Source organism: Dendronephthya gigantea, unplaced genomic scaffold (assembly GCF_004324835.1).
Source record: "Dendronephthya gigantea isolate DGI-Jeju-01 unplaced genomic scaffold, DenGig_1.0 000067F, whole genome shotgun sequence".
Classification (NCBI taxonomy): domain Eukaryota; kingdom Metazoa; phylum Cnidaria; class Anthozoa; order Malacalcyonacea; family Nephtheidae; genus Dendronephthya; species Dendronephthya gigantea.
In genome coordinates this window covers 660,649-680,715 of record NW_021163077.1, presented here as the reverse complement: position 1 = coordinate 680,715, position 20,067 = coordinate 660,649, and the positions used below count along the sequence as shown (strand labels likewise).

Genomic DNA, 20,067 nt, shown 5'->3' with positions numbered 1-20,067 from the left:
AAAGCGCAAGCACAGGATCTGCGAATGTTAAAATGTACATTTCGTATACATTTTAGAGCCTTTAAATTTAAATAATTGCATGTTTACAGACATTTCACAAACAAAAAGAAATTGATATTGATTTTTGCCTTTTTGGGTTAAAGGGTTAAACATCCCCAGTTATATATATATATGTTTGTGTATTTATTGCGATGTTTTGAATTCTTCGTGTATAGAAGCTTGCGATAACGAGAAGTGATTTTTCACAAAGCGATTTTTTTTAATCTATTCTCAATTAACTTGATTAGATGATTTATTTAGATTCCCACATACACAGGTGAATATATTGTATATAGTAGCGCAGCTGGAGTTGTATAAAAACTACCTCCTTCAATATATGTCTAGCATTATCCTACCTGTCCCGATTTTTTTAGTCATTTTAGCATTATACGAATCAGGGATCTTTTTACGAATATAATCATTTTCAATTGTTGCTTTAACTGACCACATGCAGGTTTCTAGCAATTTCGAACCTATTACGACACTCAATTTTGGTAGGCAAATTTGGAAAATTCAGATTAATTTGAAACTGGCTGAAACTGCATGTACAAAAATATTTGACGTCGTGCGCATATGTTGAATAATGCCCGTTGATTAAGAATATCCATCATCGATGTCCACTTTAGACTTTATCGTTAGACGTAATTTTTTCTTTGTTTGCAAGATGAAAAGACCACCACAACTGGAATGAGCATGCAATGCTCGAATTTCATAATGCAAAAAATTCGGCCTTTGGGGAAAGTTTTGTTGACAAATTTACAAACATTTGGTATGTCTGTTGGTATGGGCGGCGTCTGAGGCTTTGACTAAACGCGCTTTTTAAAGCTTTTGAAAATGCTGCTTTAGCTACGTATTTTTAAGTAAGCTGTATCGAACGACGTATCTGAACAATTTTGCGCTTTTGTTGTAGCGTGAAAGGAAATTTACTTTATTGAATATGACAAACCTTCAAAAGGCAGAGGTTTTTAACAGGTACTGAGTAATGAATGTTTTCTGGAATTCACATTTTAATGTCTAAATAAGAAGACTTTGTTGAATGGGTTGATGTATAATCTTCCCTATAATTTTAGAAGTTTTCTTAAATAGTTTTTTAACCATTCCATGAGGTTTCATTAAAGGATTCACATCTGCCATTTTTACGATGAAAAAGTCCGATTTTCTTTTTATGCGCAATACCACGCGTCTTAGACTTAGGTGTTCTCGTGAGTCGTGACCTCTTGGTAAAATTCGTCGCCAAAATATAATAAAATTAGATGTGACTTTTAGAGTGACAACATGGATGCAAGTCGTGATATCTTGGGAACATTCAAGACGGACTAAAATTGACACTGATTTGTAATTTGTAATCTCATGTATGTAATTGCAACGTTGGATTCGACCATTTATACGATAAGTGCTGAGACTGCTACTACTAAAAACTGCTAGTACTGTTAATCCTAATCTGTTGAGGATTTAAAATTCACGTGGATCATTCATATAATGATAACTAAATCATTTAAACTTTTTGAAAGCTGTCGTGAACAACTTTTGACCGATGGTATTTTGCCTTAAATTTTAATCACATCACGTGATCGCCGGCCCATGCCCTATTGAGAGGAATCTTTTATCATACATTCGGATCACCTTTCTCGAGATGTTAATTGCCATACTGGTCTCTAATTAACATGGGCATAAAAATACTCGAGAAGGTCGAGTGTTTAAGCTAGTTTTAGAGTCCAGCGCAAGCGTTGTGATTCCACACTAGTAAGTAAGTGGTGTGTGAATCATCTCTACTTTATGATATAAGATCCTAACCCACGCTGACAACTTTACTCGCATAAAGGATAAAAGGTAAAATTGACAAATTTGACCGAAAAAAACGCATACAACTTTTGTTGCTGCAACGGCATTGGCTCTCGACATAATATGAGTTTTTGCCAAACTAAATGACGCCCTAAGCGGGCATATATAAGCCCGTTCCAACGTCTACGCCACAGATGCGTAGAAAAAGCTAAGTGTTCGTTGACGACTGGGTGATCGCGATATTGATGGCTGTCAATATCGATATTTGTTATGCCAGCGCAGTTCAATGAATACCGTTATATGCCAGTACTTCCACCAATCACAAGCGTCCGTCGGTAATTTAAAACAGGTGAAAGCGCTCAAAATCGAACGGTAGTTTTAACACTACTTGTCCCATAACAACATTCCAGCTCTGTGACATCACTTTACAAATCGAGCGTGGAAAATAATCGCGATCGCAATCTCGCGATAAATTGATAAAATTTCCTCGATTTTTACTCGAACCGCCCAAGGAATTTTGATTCGTCGTACTGCTACTTCGATGAACTCTTAAATTGTAACATGGCTCGGCGTTCGGCGCCAAAATTTTGTTTCTTGTTGCTGTGGTTTGCGATATATATTCCGGCACAGACGGGTGGCCAAGATGGTCGGGGAGGTAAGGTATTGGAGGATCCATTATCGTCTGTCGAAAGTATAAAAAGTGGTAATAGAGTTAAAAGATCATTAAGTGGTGAAGATGATGATAGCCTGAATTCAGGTAAGTTTTCCATTTTTTATCGCGTATTGTAAGTATACATCGAAATATGAAGTGGTGTGTTTATATGCATGAGTTGGCTTAAATTATATATTATTATATATAAGCTCGGGACTATAGATATTGAAGGATACAAAGTCTCCTTGGAATTGGTTGCCAATGGCTTAATTGCCCCTTTAATTGTTGAGTAAGGAGACATGGCGTTAACTGATCCATGATTATTTTCTGGTAAAATATATATCATAGTTATATTATCAAGGTCTTTGGAGTTTGCATGACAGAACGTTACCAAAAATAACATTGACATTCATATCATCTTTTTACATCCTTTTTTAATTAAATAACATTGCTTGATTTATTACCTACACGGAGAACACAAATTACATTGTGGAAAAACAATAACTACTTTTTCATGTCTTCTTCTTTCTTTTGTTGCACTAATCGTCTAATTATATCCCCTAAAGCTTTACATATTGATATCCAGCACAGATTAATGAAACCGAAGCTCGGTACTAAATTTTAATTACCGCTGAAAGAAGAAGTTCTACTCAAAATTATTGTCAAATTATTTTCAAACTGGATACGATTTAACTTGAAAATTGTGTAAAACTGGCCAGTGTCATATTCTGACCATCTTCCTATGGCTATATACATAAATTCATCTATATGATATAATTTATGTTTATGGTAATTTTATTATACTTTTCAGTTTGGAATTAATCAAATCTTCTATTACTTCCGTCCCTTACTTACAATCTTTTCTGTCTATATCCAGTCAGAACATATTATAATTCGCATTAGGTCGCATAACCTGTGGGAATGAATCCTTTATGATAAAAAACATTAGAGACTTTAAACTCCGCTTGTCCGTATAACAAACTTATCCTTCGTCTACAGCTCAAGAAAATGATGAACTTTTAAAGTTATTTTCTCGCAAGGCATCAGCGAGGGACGCACAAAGACGCGATGTGCAAAACACTGACTCTGAACGCGATAACATTCCGGGCGATTTGTATCCGGAGACCGCGATGCATAATCTGGAACAAACGTCCGATAAAATCAAGTCTGATATGTTCGAGAAGAAGTCTGAAATTCCTAAGGGAACAGTAGAGCGCGTGAGTGACACGCGGGACAAAGCTGTTTATAACATAGGTCAGGATGTATCACTTGAGATACCGCTGACTACCAATATTGATCAGCCTCGTGTCGAGGAACTCACTAAGCGTGATATCGTTCCTCATCAGGGAGAATCTAAATTGAAAAGTGAGGTCAAAGATGGGTCTAGCAGTGAATCCAGTCAGGATAAGGTGGGACACAAAGTACGAAATGCTAACCGTCGTGACGAAGTTCCACTTTCTGGTCGCAATTTTTTCCACAATTCTCTGGATGACGCCTCCGACGAAGATTTTCGAGTTCGAGATAAATCTGCTGATCTTGAAATTCACGCTGATTCGTCTGGGGTGAGAGTGAAGGCTAAACCCGCCTCCCTGCAGGTTGTGTCAAACCCTCATGGCGACGTGAAAACCCTTCCGGGTGAGACTCATTCTGAAGGTATGGTTGCTGAGCGAAGAACTTTTACCCCTGTTCTACCCGCCGAAAAACGCAGCCATCATCATCTCCACGGGCTAGGACCCCGGCCACTCACCCACCTACCCTTTTTGAGACATCATCACCGTTTCCATCGCCTGCATCATCATCGGTTGCCATGGTTACGCCATCGCCAGCACATCAACTACCCGGATATATTTGAACGCATGAGATTCAATTCATTGCCGGAAGCGCCCAGTCCCTTCGGTTCACCATTTGGCGCGCCTCTTTCTGTTGCACCTCCTATGGCATCGATGATGAATTCCCCTCCACCCATGATGTCTGGGATCTCCCCTAGCATGTCACTCATGGGAAGTGGGGGCATGGGTGCCCCTTTTATACCGCAATTGCTTCAACGAGCACCAACGATGGAAGCAAATCCTGCAAATCGTTTTGGTGTGCCAGAGAGTCCGAGAGGAGAAATGTCTCCAATGGAAGATACTTCTTCTAGGGGAATGTCACCTATGAGTAGAATGAGTCCATTTACAGACATGTCCCCTATGGTTAGAATGGGTCCGATGGGGGATATGACTGCGATGGGAGCAATGAATCCTCCCCTAGGCGATATGTCCCCGATTAGTAAAATGAATGCTATGGGAGATATGCCCCTTATGGATAGAATGGGCCCTATGGGTGGAATGTCACCCATGGGCAGAATGGGACAAATGGACTCAATGATGGGTTCGATGTCCCCGAGTGCTCCATTCGGTCAAAGCGAAATGCGACGTAAGAATGCTTTGGAATTTTGGGGCTTGCCAAACCGGGATCAGATCCGAGCTCTGGTACGTGGCGAAAATGTTCAGAAAGTCTTGGGAAGTAATAGATATGGCGAGAGCCTTGGTGGAATAACACCGAGTATGAATTTTCCCGGAGGTATGAATCCAGGTATGGGCGGGCCAAGTTTCAACGCGAACGGTATGGGTGACAGTGGCATGATGGGGCCGTTTGGTGGCACTAGCTCCGCAATGTTTAATGGGATGCCTGGTCGAATGAACACGGGTATGAGAAGGAATATGCTTTACAAGAAAGACGATATCAATAAAACTGATGCCTATAAGAAATCAATGAAACTCAAGAAGTCGAAGGCAGTCAGCGATACTACCAAAAGCGGGCATGAGAAATTTGAGGATGGGATTTTAAAGAAGGCTAAAAGTTTGGTTGCTGGTCAGAAGCATATAGCTAAGAATGAGGAGACTGAATTACATCGAGAACATCGGATCAGGAAGTCATCGAAATTGGCACATGATGAAGAAAAACGGTAGGTGACAGTTCAGAGGCTCACTGTTAGGAGCAGTAGCGTTGTCTACGCTAGACGCCTGACCGATCTGGTCCCGCTATGCAAATTTGTTATCGCTTAAGTTTCATTTGTTTGGAAATTGATTGTTTTCAAGAATGATACCAAAATATTAGCATAGCGTGACTAAATCGGATATTTTTTTTCAAATTAATATCAAATCAAGCGGAGAACGAGGTTGACCACCGGTGGGGAATCGGAAAGGGAAAAATGAAACTACGAGACAAAATTTTAAAAAATTTAGACTGATCATTTTTTTATTAAAACCCGTGATAATAACTGGGTTCACCGATGTCGTTTTCAAAATAACTAAATTCCAGTTGCTTTAAAAAAAACACTTCCATCATCGTGGTTACGTTAAGAGCCCCTAACTAAATAATCGCTTCCAAAATGTCGGACATAAATCGTTATTTTTAAATTTTTGATAATACTAAGCCACCCTAGTACTGACCAGAAAAAGATGACAGTTGGCAAGTCAGAGGTTGCAGAGATGTTTTCTGACTTTCAATAACGTTTGTTGCACGATCTAACGATCTGCGAGTGTTGCAACTCCTGTTAAAGCTTGCCAACCATCGGTCGGCTTCACCATAGCTTTCAGTCCCGCTCATAGAGTCTTCATCTGTCCATAGGTCACTTGATAAGACCCACGCTAAGAAAACAACCACCAAACATCAGAAAACCAAAAACGTCAAAGGCTCCAAAAAGGACGTAGCTGTCCAACGTCCTCCGATAATCTACCATCCACCACCGGAAGTTTTTCACCGTCCCGATATTGTTCTCCATCGACCACCGGTGCTCTTCCACAGACCACCAATAGTCTATCATCAGGCTCCTGTTGTTGTGCATAGGCCGGCGGTCGTGTATCGACAAAGCCCAATCATTTTCCATCAACCTCACCCCATGGTTAGTCAACCTTACTACAGAGCGTGGGATAACTTCCAGATGAACCCAGCCTACTCCCATGTCGGTACTCACTCCGCGATGGCGTATAATTATGTGGGTATCCCCCCTGAAATGACTGGCTACAAAAAGGGGGAGGTACCCTCGAAGCCAAATAAGGCAGGGAAGAAGGCTGAAGAGAGTGGGGAGAAGGAAAGTAAAAGGGCGGGAATTCCTCATCCAAAAGATGCGAAGAAAAGCAATGTTGAGAAGAAAGATAAGGTAAATTTTTGTGCTTCATTAGTAGTCTCTAAACATGAAAATGGGACAAATCCTAAACAGTTCGGAAAAAAATGCGGTAATACTTTTCATAGGATTGGTACCAGAGCTTTGCACACTCTAAGATAACACTAGGTAATAGTAACCACGACATTTGATGCGTGGATAAAATGATCTACTGTTGCTCTTAACCAGCTTTGCACGAAAATACAGACGAAGGCCAAAAATATATTCTGTATATTGCCAACATGATAAGTCCTCATAAACCGTTTTTACACCAGAAGACACTGTTTGTCGACTTCCGTCGGGAGGGAATTGAAATGTCGAAAGCAAAATTGCGGCCAAGAAATCCATTCGGTGATCCGTCTTCTAGAGTGAAAACGACTTTTGTTGTCGGTTCGTTCAGTAAATGATTACTTTAATAAGGTCGAAAGCAAAAAAATTAATTATAACTAAGTATTGTCGACAAGAGTATTTCAACGATGAAAAATTCATCAAAACATTATTCAAATCTTGTTTAGGTGGATCAAAAGAAAAAGAAAGATGTTGTAGTTAATCGTCCTCCGATTATATACCATCCTCCACCGGAAGTCTACCATCGGCCCGAGATCGTAGTTCATCGTGCACCCCTGCTCATAAGGCGCCCACCAATCATCTATCACCAGCCAGCGGTCATCGTTCATAGACCTCCTGTTGTCTACCATCAACCTCCTCTGATTTTCCATCAACCTGCACCGACAGTCAATCAACCTGTGCTATACTCCCATGATAACTTTGTCGTCCATCCGTCATTCTTCGCGACACACCATGGTTCCATTGTTAGCGATGCTGGTCAGCTTCTTGGCATGCCAAACACGGTGTCGGTACCAGATACCGGAGGTTTTCCCTTCGAGCCAACTCCCGGGTTAGCCCCTGGTATGGGTATGCTTGGTGGAGGTATGGGTATGCCTGGAGGAGGTATGGGTATGCCTGGAGGTGGTATGGGTATGCCACCCATCGCCCCGATGGGAAGGCGGAAGAGATCTTTACACCACAAGAAGAAGAGAAAGCATGAAAACGCCAGACGAAAAAATATGGTGATGGTCAAGCGTCCACCCATTGTTTACCATCCCCCTCCTGAAGTTTATCACCGACCCGATATCGTGGTACATCGAGCACCCGTTGTTATCCACCGTAGTCCAATTATTTACCATCAATCTCCAGTTGTAGTACACAGGCCGGCTGTTGTTTATCACCAGCCTCCTGTCATGTTTCATCAACCGGTCCCCATGGTCACGCAACCCACATTTACATCGCATGATTTATATACCCCACATCACAAACTGACCTTTACTGGGAGTACCGCCCCCAGTCCAGTATACTCGAGTGTTGCATTAGTGTCCACCAGCCCCTCTCAAAAATCATCTATCAGGAAACATAAAAAGTCAAATCCGGAGGACGTTTCAGATTCCGAGAATGTTTCTAAGAAAAGTGGAGTGAAGTCGCATTCGGAAAATGAAAAAGTAAAGAGCCACCAATCTAAGAACAGAGGCCAGAAACGTCTTACGAAAAAGGCTAGCATTAATGATCATATCCAGAAAATGTTCACAGAAGATGATGCCAAAAAGTTGGCTGCATTTTTCTCGCTTCGATCTTTGGAAACCGTCTCCGCTGCACAAGTTTTGTCGATTATCAACGACAGAAAACCTGACAAAGATGACATAGAACCAATTGTAAAAGATAATAAACTTAAAGCTATTACCGTCGAGCAGCTGGGGGCGATAGAAAATTTTCTGAACAAGAACGAAGTCGAAGCTAAGAAACTAAGTGATTTCTTAAAAGAACCATCCGTTGTGGAGTTATCGGTAAAACAATTGGGAAAGAAGTTGGACGATTTTGTGAAGCGTTTAAGGCGAAGTCACGAGAATGAAGTGGGGTCGAAAAAGGGCGAGATTTTGAGAGGACGGGAGGAAAAAGCATCCAAAAAGAATGCAGTTTTGGTGAAACGACCTCCGATAATCTATCACCCACCTCCCGAAGTATATCATCGCCCTGACATTGTAGTACATCGGGCTCCTCTCGTGATCCACCGTAGTCCAATCATCTATCATCAAGCTCCTGTCGTTGTGCACAGGCCAGCGGTAGTGTATCACCAACCTCCTGTCTTGTTTCACCAGCCACCTCCTGTAGTGAACCAACCTGTCCTTACTTCACATGATGTGTACCATGAAACACCTACGTTGACTCACAGGTAAGTTATGATGTTTAAAACTCGTTTTTGGGTTTCGCGACTCCATCTTACCAAGTGAGACAAACACAAAAGTGAAAACATTGGAAATCCCTGAGGTTAATTAGCAAGGGGGGGGAGAACACTCTATAGAACATCTTTTATCTAAAGATCAAATGGAAGCCTGTTTCTATTTTGTCGTTTTCATGAACATGTAATTTTTAACCAGAATGCCTGGTTCCCATTAAGTCGTTAGTGTAGATTAAATTTACAACCGGACTCTTTCTCATCGCTGAAAATGACTCGTTCACGACAATTACACTTAAATGAAAACCAGGCCTAATAAATAGTCCGCATGTAAATTTGTCTTTTAATTCTTGTATATTAAAATCGCCCATTGTTGACTGCACACACGCAGAAATATTTTGCTTCTTCAGCATCCTTGAAAATTACGACCATATGGAAACCAAGCTTAAAGTGTTAGTAAATGATCAAAGTAACTAGAGGAAAATGAGAAGAAGATGTCCGTTTTTTCCGTTATGTACGCTAAAGGATGTTATTTTTATTCTTATTACAGCAGTAGCAGTGTAGTTTCACATGGTGCTTACTTTGGATTACCTGGCGAGATAATGGAGCAGCATCCTTACGGCAAATCTAAAGTCCCTCGCAGGAAACACAACAAGAAAACTCGCCGAGCTATCGTGAAGGAAAACGACGATGAAACTAAACAGTCCACGAACGGCGATGCTGTGGAGAAAGGCGAAAAGGCGTCGAAAAAAGATGCCATAACAAATAAAGATGGAACAGAAAAAGCATCTAAGAAGAATGCGGTTTTAGTAAAACGTCCTCCAATTATTTATCATCCTCCACCAGAAGTTTATCATCGGCCCGACATCGTCGTACACCGTGCTCCAATTGTGATTCATCGTGCGCCCCTCGTCTACCATCAAGCTCCCGTCATTGTGCATAGACCCGCAGTGGTGTATCATCAACCAGCGGTTATATTTCACCAACCTCCTCCCATGGTACATCAACCTATGTTTACATCTCATGATTCGTTCACAACTCACAACACCTTATCCCTTGGGGGCAGCACCACGCAAAAGGTCGGAGACTTTGAAGGTCCACCCCCGGAGATGTTTGCCACCAGGAAAGGAGATGTGCCTAAAGACGTGAAAGGTGATTATATTGCATTTTTTCGCCGTTTTAATCATGCTTTCAATGTTTAGCATTTTTGACTTGTTATATTATAATATGGTACTGGTTAAAATCTGCTACTGCTGCATGTGCTATATATTTCTTGATGACTCCTCTGTTACTTGTGTCATTAGGCCTATGATTATATCATATCATCACTGCTATAACATTTCGGATCTTCAAACCTCAGAGGTTTTTAATCGCACTGGACCTGCTGTTGTGGGTTGCGCTTCCCTTCATGGCCATTCGTTTTAGTGACCCTTTATTTTAAAACACTTAATCACCACGTGTGGCAGAGTTTTAATACTTGAATTTTCCTATATTAGGCACTAGTCGTGATTCGATCCCAAAATCAAAGGTTACGAAGGGCAATCCTCAACATCCTCAAGAACGAACAGTAAAAGAAGAGGAGAGTAAACACGGGGGCAAAGATAAACACTCGCACCGCCGATCACATCTTCGAAAGCTAATTCTCTCCCTACAGAAGGACCATACTCACGAGAAGAAAGGTTTGCAAGTGGCCGCAGGTACCCCGTTGGTCCTCCAAAGACCTCCATTAATCTTATCGCGCCCCGCTGTTATGGCTCCTGCTTTCGGTCACTCCATAGTAGCACCAATTTCGCAACCTCTAATTCAACGAGTCGTTCAGCCTGTTCCTGTGTACCAACCCGTGCTTCGACAGGTCCCTGTCCCAGTGATCAGACCTGTACCAGTACCAGTTGTCTACCATCACCACCATTGGCCAGTGCACTTTCACCATCATCACATACAACCCGTAGCTGCACCACTACCACACTACACGTCTTTTTCTTACCACCCGTACTCGTATGGTAAATCAGATGTACCACATCATAAAAAGGATACCATACATATTCATGACTATGGTGTTCCAGCACATGGTCATGTTGCGCATGTAAATGGTAACAGCCATGTTGTCACTCATCATGGTTATGCTACCCGTCATGCGGATTGTCCTAGCCATTGTGGAACTTGCAAGCCACCAAATTGTCCTTCAGACTGTAAACCCCACTGTATCGCAATAATTCACCATCAACATCACCGTCCTCATCATGTGTTTGTGAACCACCAGCACCATCATAATATTGCACAGACGCATTTCCATAATCATCACTGGCCAGTACATCACCATGATGTGTACCATAACCACCCGTACCTTCCCAATCGACATATTGGTTATCCAGTTCACACCTACCCTCCCTACCATCATCATGGTCGCAGAAACGCTGATGATGACCAAAGACAAACTGTACCACATTACAAAGTGTACCAGCATGTCAAACACTGGCACCCACCATGCATTCACCATAGTAAAACGTGTCACCATCACCACCACCCTATGACAGTTTATCATGGCCATCAACATCCTACAAAAGTTCTACATCACCACCACTATCGTCCGTACCCAGTTTACCACCACCACGAGCATATTAAACCAGTAATTTATCACCACGTGAAACCTTATCCCATTCATCATCATCATGCTCACCAAATCCATGATACCTGGCACCATGACACCCACCACCACACTGTGTCACCTCCGGTACCATACCCGATTCCAGTTACAATCCCTACCCCGATTGAGGTACCAGTGCCAGTTACATCAACAATTCCAATGCCAATGTTCCCCCAAGGTCCTAACAGTGGTCCCGTCCCTGTAATGCTACCGTGGACACCAAACTACGGTAGTGCTCACCACAGTATTATGGGACGCTCAAATGTGCCACACCATGAACAAGAAAAAGAAGCCAGGAAAACTGAAACGAGCGAACTACACAGAAAAACTAAAAAGTCAGAAACATCCAAACCTGAAAAGGAGACTAAAAAGTCACAAACACGTAAAAAGAAAAAGGATGTTGTAGTAAATCGCCCTCCGATAATTTATCATCCTCCTCCCGAGGTTTATCACAGACCGGAGATTGTGGTTCACCGAGCCCCGGTCCTGATTCATCGTCCACCAATCGTTTATCACCAACCGGCGGTTATCGTTCACAGACCTCCAGTTGTTTACCACCAAAGTCCTGTAGTTTTTCATCAGCCCGCACCGACCGTTAATCAGCCAGTTCTCTACTCCCACGACAACTTTGTTGTCCATCCTTCTATGTTCGCGAGCCACGCGGGAACGATGGTTGAAAGTGCTGGTCACTTTTTGGGCCTCCCTAGCGGCCCGATCACTAATTACCCTGGACCACTGCCTGGTTTTGGAGGCCCTCAAGGTTTCGGAATGGCACCGTACGCTACGCCATTCGGAAGGAAACGACGCAGCGCAAAGGGGAACGAGAGTCCTCAGAAAAAGGAGGACAATTCCCCTAAACAGGACAACAATTCTGAGAAAGGAAAGGAAAGTTCTGAAAAAGACTCTAATTCCAAAAAAGCAAACAGAAAGAACGCCATCGTGGTACATAGACCTCCAGTAATTTACCATCCTCCACCAGAAATCTACCACCGCCCAAGAGTTGTAGTACATCGTCCAGATGTTCTAATACACCGCCCACCAATCGTTGTTCATCAAAGCCCCGTGGTTCTACACCGACCTCCCGTTGTTTATCACCAAACTCCTCTTATTTTCCATCAACCGCCACCGATGATTAACCAACCGGTGTACCATTCTCATGATGCTTACATGCCACACCCAGTATTCAACCATTATGATTCACAAGTCCACCATATGGGTTCCTATCAAGGTATCCCACCCTATAGTTATGGGTATCATGGTTTTGGTGGTGGGTACCATGGTTTTGGTGGTGGGTACCATGGATCTGCCGGTGGTTTCCTGGGAATGCATGGTGGCTTTGGTGGTTATCCAGGCTTACACGGGGGTATTGGAGATTTTCATGGTGGATTCGGAGGCTTCCACGGGCCTTTTGCTCCAGGCTTTGGTCGCTCTAAGATTGAAAAACCGAAACAAAAGAAGAAAATAAAAACGGATAAAGATAGCAAGAAAGTGAAAAAACATAAAAAGGAAAAAACACATAAAAAATCTACCACCAAAAGTGAGCAAGCAAAACGCAAGCATTCAGTGATGGTTCATAGACCACCAGTTATATTTCACCCCCCACCAGAAGTTTACCACAGACCAGCGTATGTGATTCATCAGCCTGATATAGTCATACACAGACCTTCGACTGTGTACCATCAGTCACCTGTGGTCGTCCATCATCCACCAATAGCGTACCACCAGCCACCTGTCGTTGTACATCAGCCTCCTCCGGTCATGGTACAACCCACCTACCACCATCACCAATTCTTCCATGAGTGCGGCGGTCATGGTTGTTATGGTGGTGGCCCTCACCTGTATGGTAGATTCGGCGGCTATGGTGGCTGCTTTGGTCGTTGTGGTGGATTTGGGGGATTTGGTGGTTTTGGCCATGGTTGTTGTGGTGGATTTGGTGGGGGGTTCCATGGTGGAAATCCCTTCCTCTACCAAATCCAGTGGCCAGTGTTCCAAAGCATAGCCGCTCCAAGGAGCATACCACAGAACACAAGCATGGCAATCTGGATTCCGACGAGTCAACGAAACATCACAAAAACGAGCATAAAACTTCAAGCGATAAATCAAAGGCGCCAAAGAGCCATCACGAGGTAAAGGAGAAGAAGGGGTCGAAAAAGAACAACATTGTAATACATCGTCCTCCCTTGGTTTACCATCCCCCTCCAGAGATTTACCATAGACCGGATATTATTTTACATCGACCCGATGTTTTGGTGCACCGTCCATCCATTGTGTACGACCAACCATCTGTGGTCCTCCACCGTCCTGCTGTGATCTACCACGAACCTGACGTTGTTTTTCACCAACCACCTCCCCTAGTTAACCTTCCCATTTACCATGCAAGTGATATGTACGCGCCACACCCTGTATACACCGAAGCTGGCTCAGAGGTTGGCTTCGATCATAATGTACAAGGTGTTCCACCGCATTTTAGCTATGGGGCATTTGGGGTGTCTCACGCGTTTGGCAAATCGAAAATCGAGCGGAGTAAAGTTAAACAGGGAGCTCAAAGTGATGGAGATGATTCCGGAGATAAGAAGAACGGACGGAAGTCTGAAAAAGGAAATGACAAAGAAAGTGAGGATGATGTTGCTGAAGAGAAGACGGCAGATGATACAAAAACAAAGGACAATTCTGCGAAACTTTCTAAAACCAAGGGAACTGACAAGGAAAAACACCAGTCAAGCCACCATTCAAAGCAGAAAACTAAAACTACTAAAGCCCACAAAAAGTACCATCTCATTATGCACCGTCCACCCATGATATATCATTCCTCGCCAACAATATACCATCGTCCAGACGTCGTAGTTCATCACCCTGACATCGTAATTCATCGGCCAAGCGTCGTAATTCAGCCGCCCTCTGTCGTCGTTCATAAACCTGCTGTCGTATATCATCAACCACCTGTGGTGTTTCATCAACCTGAGCCTGCGATAAATCAACCGGTATATCATTCCGAAGATGCATATGCGGCTCACCCAGTGTATTCCCACGTTGGCAGTGATTTTGAGTACGGAGGCAGTTACCTCGCGCATCCGGGTTTAGGCCATGGTTACGGTGCAGGCTATCACGATGGTTTCAGTGGGTTTGGTTTCCATGGTCACGGAGATGGACACGCGTTCCCAGGTTTCGGAAAATCAAAAATTCAAAAAGCGAAGGACGCAAAAACGGAGGAAAAGGATGAAGGGGCAGACACGAAAGAGGATGAACCCGAAAAACATAAACATGATGAAACGAAACACGATAAATCTAAAGACGAGAAGGAACACGAACACGCAAAACGCGACACACATGCCACAAACACGAAACGCGTACAACTTCCTCGCGCACAAAAAGAGAAAACTGAAACTGGGACAAAGAAAAACGCAATTGTGGTCCGACGTCCTCCAATAATCTATCATCCACCTCCTGAAGTGTATCATCGGCCTGACATCGTGGTACACCGTGCTCCAATCGTAATTCAACGTGCACCTCTTGTGTATCATCAAAGTCCTGTGATCGTTCATAGGCCTGCGGTCGTCTATCATCAACCAGCAGTCGTGTTTCATCAGCCTGCGCCCGCGGTACACCAACCCGTATTCCATTCTGTAGATACGTTTAGTGTCCACCCTCATCTCTCGTTTTCACAAGCTGGAAGTAATGTGCATCAGGTTGGGGAATATGTCGGTGTACCCCAAGAAGTTATGCATCGCTCCACTGTTCCAACCTCGACTGTTAGCCACAAGGATACAGCGAATGCCCCTACTGATTTACCTCATCCTAAAGAAAGGAGGGCTACTATGGAGCAGCACGTCACACCGATAACCCCGCTCAACTATATTCAACCCCGTCATCCGTTATTTGAAACACTTCGCTCCAGTATACCATACCCAACACTACACCCTCACTCACTCTCGTATTCTTCATTCCCCTGGGGATTTCCCCCAAGGTCAAAGAGATCTGTAGCACCCCACCCGTATTTACATCCAGAACTTTCGACAATGGTTCCTCACGATCTATACCCACTCCCGTACTCCCCATTTTACCATCCATCTCCGCTACAACGGCCTCATGTGAATGTCAACATTGAAACTGTGAAATCCAATGTCCCAAAAGCCGGGAGTCGTAAACGAAGGCAGTCTATGTTGGATCCATCGTTGCAATTGCCCAACCCTGCTCCGATCCAAACAGAGGCAATCCATTATGGGCATCTGGGGTCATATCCGGTTTTGCCAAGACCCCACGTAAACGTCAACGTCGAGACTATAAAATCATCAGTTCCTCGCAGCAGACGACAAGTGCTTGCTGGTTTACCGACTACGCAGACTGCAGCTTTTGCGCCTCAGACATACTCCCAATCTGTCGTCCCTGTTGCCCCTGCGTCATTGCCAAATCCCCCGGAAGAGCAGTTAGGGGTGTACAGAGATCTTCTTGGAGCTATATATCCCAGGGGGGTGCACAGACGTCCAAAAGTGAATATTGTGGTGCAGACAGCAAAGTCGACCATCCCCACTGTACAAAACGTGAAGAAATCGGTCCTTCCCGGTCCTCTTCGCAAAGAAAACGTTGACGCATTTAACACTATGCCGGAAGTGACGACTATTGAGCCACCGTTGCTAAGAGATGGTGTTCGCGTCAATATGGTTGACCTGGGTGACCCCACAACCGATGCCAGTCCCTCCTCTTCCTCAAATCTTGCGCCAAACTTACAACCATCGTATAGTAATATGAACATGCAAAATTTTGGAATGAGCGCTATGGGACTGGGGGCCCAGGGAAATTACGGTATGGACAAGTGGAAAAAGTTTACCGTTCCTAGACCTAGTCGATTGTGGCATGACGTGAATGCCGATAAGAAGTCGGCCGTTCCAAGCGTTCATCGAGAGGCTCCGGGTAAAAAGCGGTTTACGATTAATGAGCTTCAGAGTGGTATCCAAAATCCTGGACAGTCGCCCGAGTATCAGTCAGGATTTGAACCGTACGGTTCTATACCACCAACAGCAGGTTATTCCCCGCCATCAGGCTACGCAACAGGACCCCAGGTCTTGGGACCTCAAACTGACGGTGTTGAAAACCAGGGACAGCCTGAGTCCGCAAACCTTATAAACCAGAACAGCGGCATTCCTCAAACTGGGCGACCGAATGTAAATGTCAATGTTGAGACGTATAAGAAACATACGCTGGGATCAACTTCCTTGCCAAACAAGCGACAAATCATAGGAACCTTGCCTCTAACCTCTCTATTTCGACCTAACCCTGATACAACCAAGGCCTCTTTAAAGACTCTAATACCAAGTACGAACATTCAACATAGAAACAACCCTCAGCTCATGGAGAAACGACAGCAAATCATACGCAGAGTACCGTTAGCTCAGGCTATACCAACAGTCAGACATCGCGTCGAGAACGCGCGTGCCTCACCGGAAAGTTCAACGCGAGGTTATGCGGCATTTCCTGTTCAAGATACCCAAGCGCCTGCGCCAAGGACCTTTCCGTATCAAGCCCTTCAAACCGCAACACACCCGCAGTTGACCACCCCCCGTCCCGGGGCTTACGTGCAACCAACAGTGACTGAGGCCCCCTTACCCCCGACCCAACCTTCCTCCTCTTATCTCTCTACACTCTACCCTTGGGGCACCCGCAGACATGTCAACATCAATATTGAAACAGCCAAATCAAAAATCCCATCCATGTCAAATGGCCCCTCAAGCAAAATAATAACTCCACGATTTAAACGAGAGTTCCCAGTGCTGTACAACATCATCAAGGCCAAAGCTGAATTGGATGCAGCCAAAAAGGACGGTAAGGGACGACGAAATAAACGGCAAATTCCGATGTTTTCTGGTGGATTTCTGCAGAGTTTAATCCCGGATGCGAACCTTCTTGCAAAACGTGCTTTCTATGGAAGCGTCCCAAGGTATTTTCATTTCGTTTTGATTGCAAATTGCAAAGCAAATTCATTTTGTTTTGATTACAGAAAGTAGCGATTCCATATTCCATCTTTGATCCACTTAAAAGGATAATAGTATTTTTAAACTTATTTATGTTTTCCGTTTAGCTAATAGCTAATACATGGTTTTCTTTATATTTAGGTATCCAATAAATCCAGCATTGCTTTTTCCGAGGGCCTCACGACCACGACCCGAGAAGCAGTCGATGGGAACCATTGAAGTAGGAGGACGGAGTGCAGGCTCGCCACTCTCAGGGGCCGCAAGGCTACTGAAGAACGAGTTTTCTCAGAGTTTCGACGACATTGCTAAAATACAACGTCAAGAAGTGAATGCTATAAAAGGCATGAATATGGGTGGTCAGGCGCCTTCACCTTCCGTCATGAATATCCCAGAGCAGACCTCCCCGGGTGCTGAGGTTGTCTCAGACCCTGAACAAGGCGCCACACCAGGAATGTTGTCTGCTGCTCCCGGGAATGCCGAAGCGTCAGCGGTACCAATGCAAGCGCAGGCGCAACAGCAACCCGAAGTACTTCCTGCCTCCCCACAGCAAACAATGGCGACATTTGCAGCTGCACCTCAAGTATTACCTGCCGCTGGCCAACAGTTGCCTGCTCAATTCACGCAGCAAGCACCAATGGAGATCGCGCCTGGTTTTGTCAGAGGTAAACCCCAGCCTGCGATTCAAGGCCAAACGATTCAAGGCCAAACGATTCAAGCGCCGCAGGCACCTGAGCCAGCGATGCAGGCAACCGAGCCTGCGATACAAGCAGCAGGATCAGCTGTTTCTAAGAAGAGCCCATTCATGGTAGTAAATCCTGAACAACTTCCCTCAGGTTTTCAACCACAGTTTCCGATTCCCGGTCTTCAGTTTCCAATGTTAGCACCGGCAGAATTGCCCCCGCAGGCAGGACTTCCTCCACAACCGGAATATCTCCCCCAACCAGAATTAATCTCACAGCCTGTTTCACTGCCGCCTGCGGAAATACCCGCGGCAGTACCATACCCTCGACCATTCCTAAATCCCATCCCTCAACCGCAGGATGATTCTGACAGGCCTTCAATTAACATCCAAGTTCAGACGTCAAAATCCAAAATTCCAAAACTTAAGGCTAAGAAAGTGAAGGATGCAAAGAATAAAAAAAAGAAGACACATTAGTTAGTGAAGTGAGTATCACTTTCACGCTAATAGATATTTATGATCTGTAACCTACATTTAGGCACATTGCAGGAAAATCATAGGATATTAGAGGATATAGAAGCTCGGGTATTGATAAGTTGTTTTTAAGATTTCATTGCCAAGAGGCTTCCGTGAACGAGATTTATCCAGCATCTCGACACATTTTGCCTGATGGCATATGGAACAACACAGCGTTTCGTACTTTTATTTGTAATTACTACTGAAGCAATATTAAGCAATATCGTATTACATCAGCGATGCTTAACAAACCAATTCCATTAAAATATTTCCTTTATTTTGTTTTTTTCAGTGATAAAGTTTTTTTACCAAAAAAAAGTATGGTTGTTGATAGAACTGCGGAAGAAGCCGAGAGTATAAAAGGATGCGAAAGAATTAATAAATAACAATCTGCAATGACTTTGTATACAACTTTCATGTAAATATGTTATTACATGTATGATACGAAACCTTTTGTAGGTGACAAAGTAGCCAAGGGACCCTTTAAAGGGCATCGTCAATAATCTAGGTTCATGTACAGCAAAGTACTCCGAAACATTGCTTTGCTGCAGGGATCTGATATTTACGATGAAGTTGCCGCTCATAAAAATCTACAACTCCTGCGGAGGTGTTTAATATATAGAATTATTCAATTTTTATGGATAAATAAACACGTTATATTGCCATCGGGGGTGCAGTGTTCTATATATGTACGTCAGAGTGATATATAATATTAAAACTTGCCAACGGCAATTGGAAAACAAGAAAGAGCACGAAGGATTCGCATGCATGAGATCTTTGTATCGCTTGTTTTAAAATATTTTCAGGCAATACAGCGGGGAAATTTTTTAGGATACTAGCGCCGACTTGCGGTATACCAACGCACGATATTGGAACTTTTTGTTTATTTGTGGACGCCCAAAGACGACAAAACCACTGCTCTCGGGTGCGTTTGAGATAAAATCGGTCAATTTTTGAGTGTGTTAATTAAACAGTATGAACGACCCTAAAAGCCCACACAGAGAGGACGCTAAATTTTTATTTTCCAAAAGCAAATTAATTTTAACCTATAATATATTATTTTTTTAGATTACTTAACGATAATACATTTGTACTGCTCTGGCGTCCATAGATTCCAAATTTTGCTTCCATGCAGAATTTAATTTATATGTTTCTAAAAATTAAATATTCGTGTCGCGTTGCTGCATCGCGTGCGGTCTGTGTTGACCCTAAGCCAGTCACTGAATACTGGACAGTTCTCTTTTTCTTCATGTGATCCTTTTCTCTGGATTGGTCAGCAGTTGACTTGAATTCCATGATCGCGACTGTTCCCGACATGATCGCGACTGCAATTATGTAATTATAGGTGATAAACCATACATTTTGGTTGGGGGATGTGTTTAAAGAATAGCTCGTGCTGGGTACTATCATTGAAC

At 43.5% G+C, this 20,067-nt stretch overlaps 1 protein-coding gene across 1 annotated transcript; it reads left to right on the top strand.

The window, feature by feature from the left end:
• Positions 1–144: 144 nt before the first annotated feature.
• On the top strand, positions 145–19,389 carry LOC114530889. Its single transcript, XM_028552489.1, is given in 9 exon segments — positions 145–2,578; positions 3,473–5,420; positions 6,086–6,617; positions 7,136–8,844; positions 9,398–9,999; positions 10,344–13,469; positions 13,472–17,423; positions 17,599–18,621; positions 18,945–19,389. Coding segments are annotated over 8 exon segments (13,080 nt in total). The 5' UTR covers positions 145–2,382; the 3' UTR covers positions 18,614–18,621; positions 18,945–19,389.
• Positions 19,390–20,067: the final 678 nt, after the last annotated feature.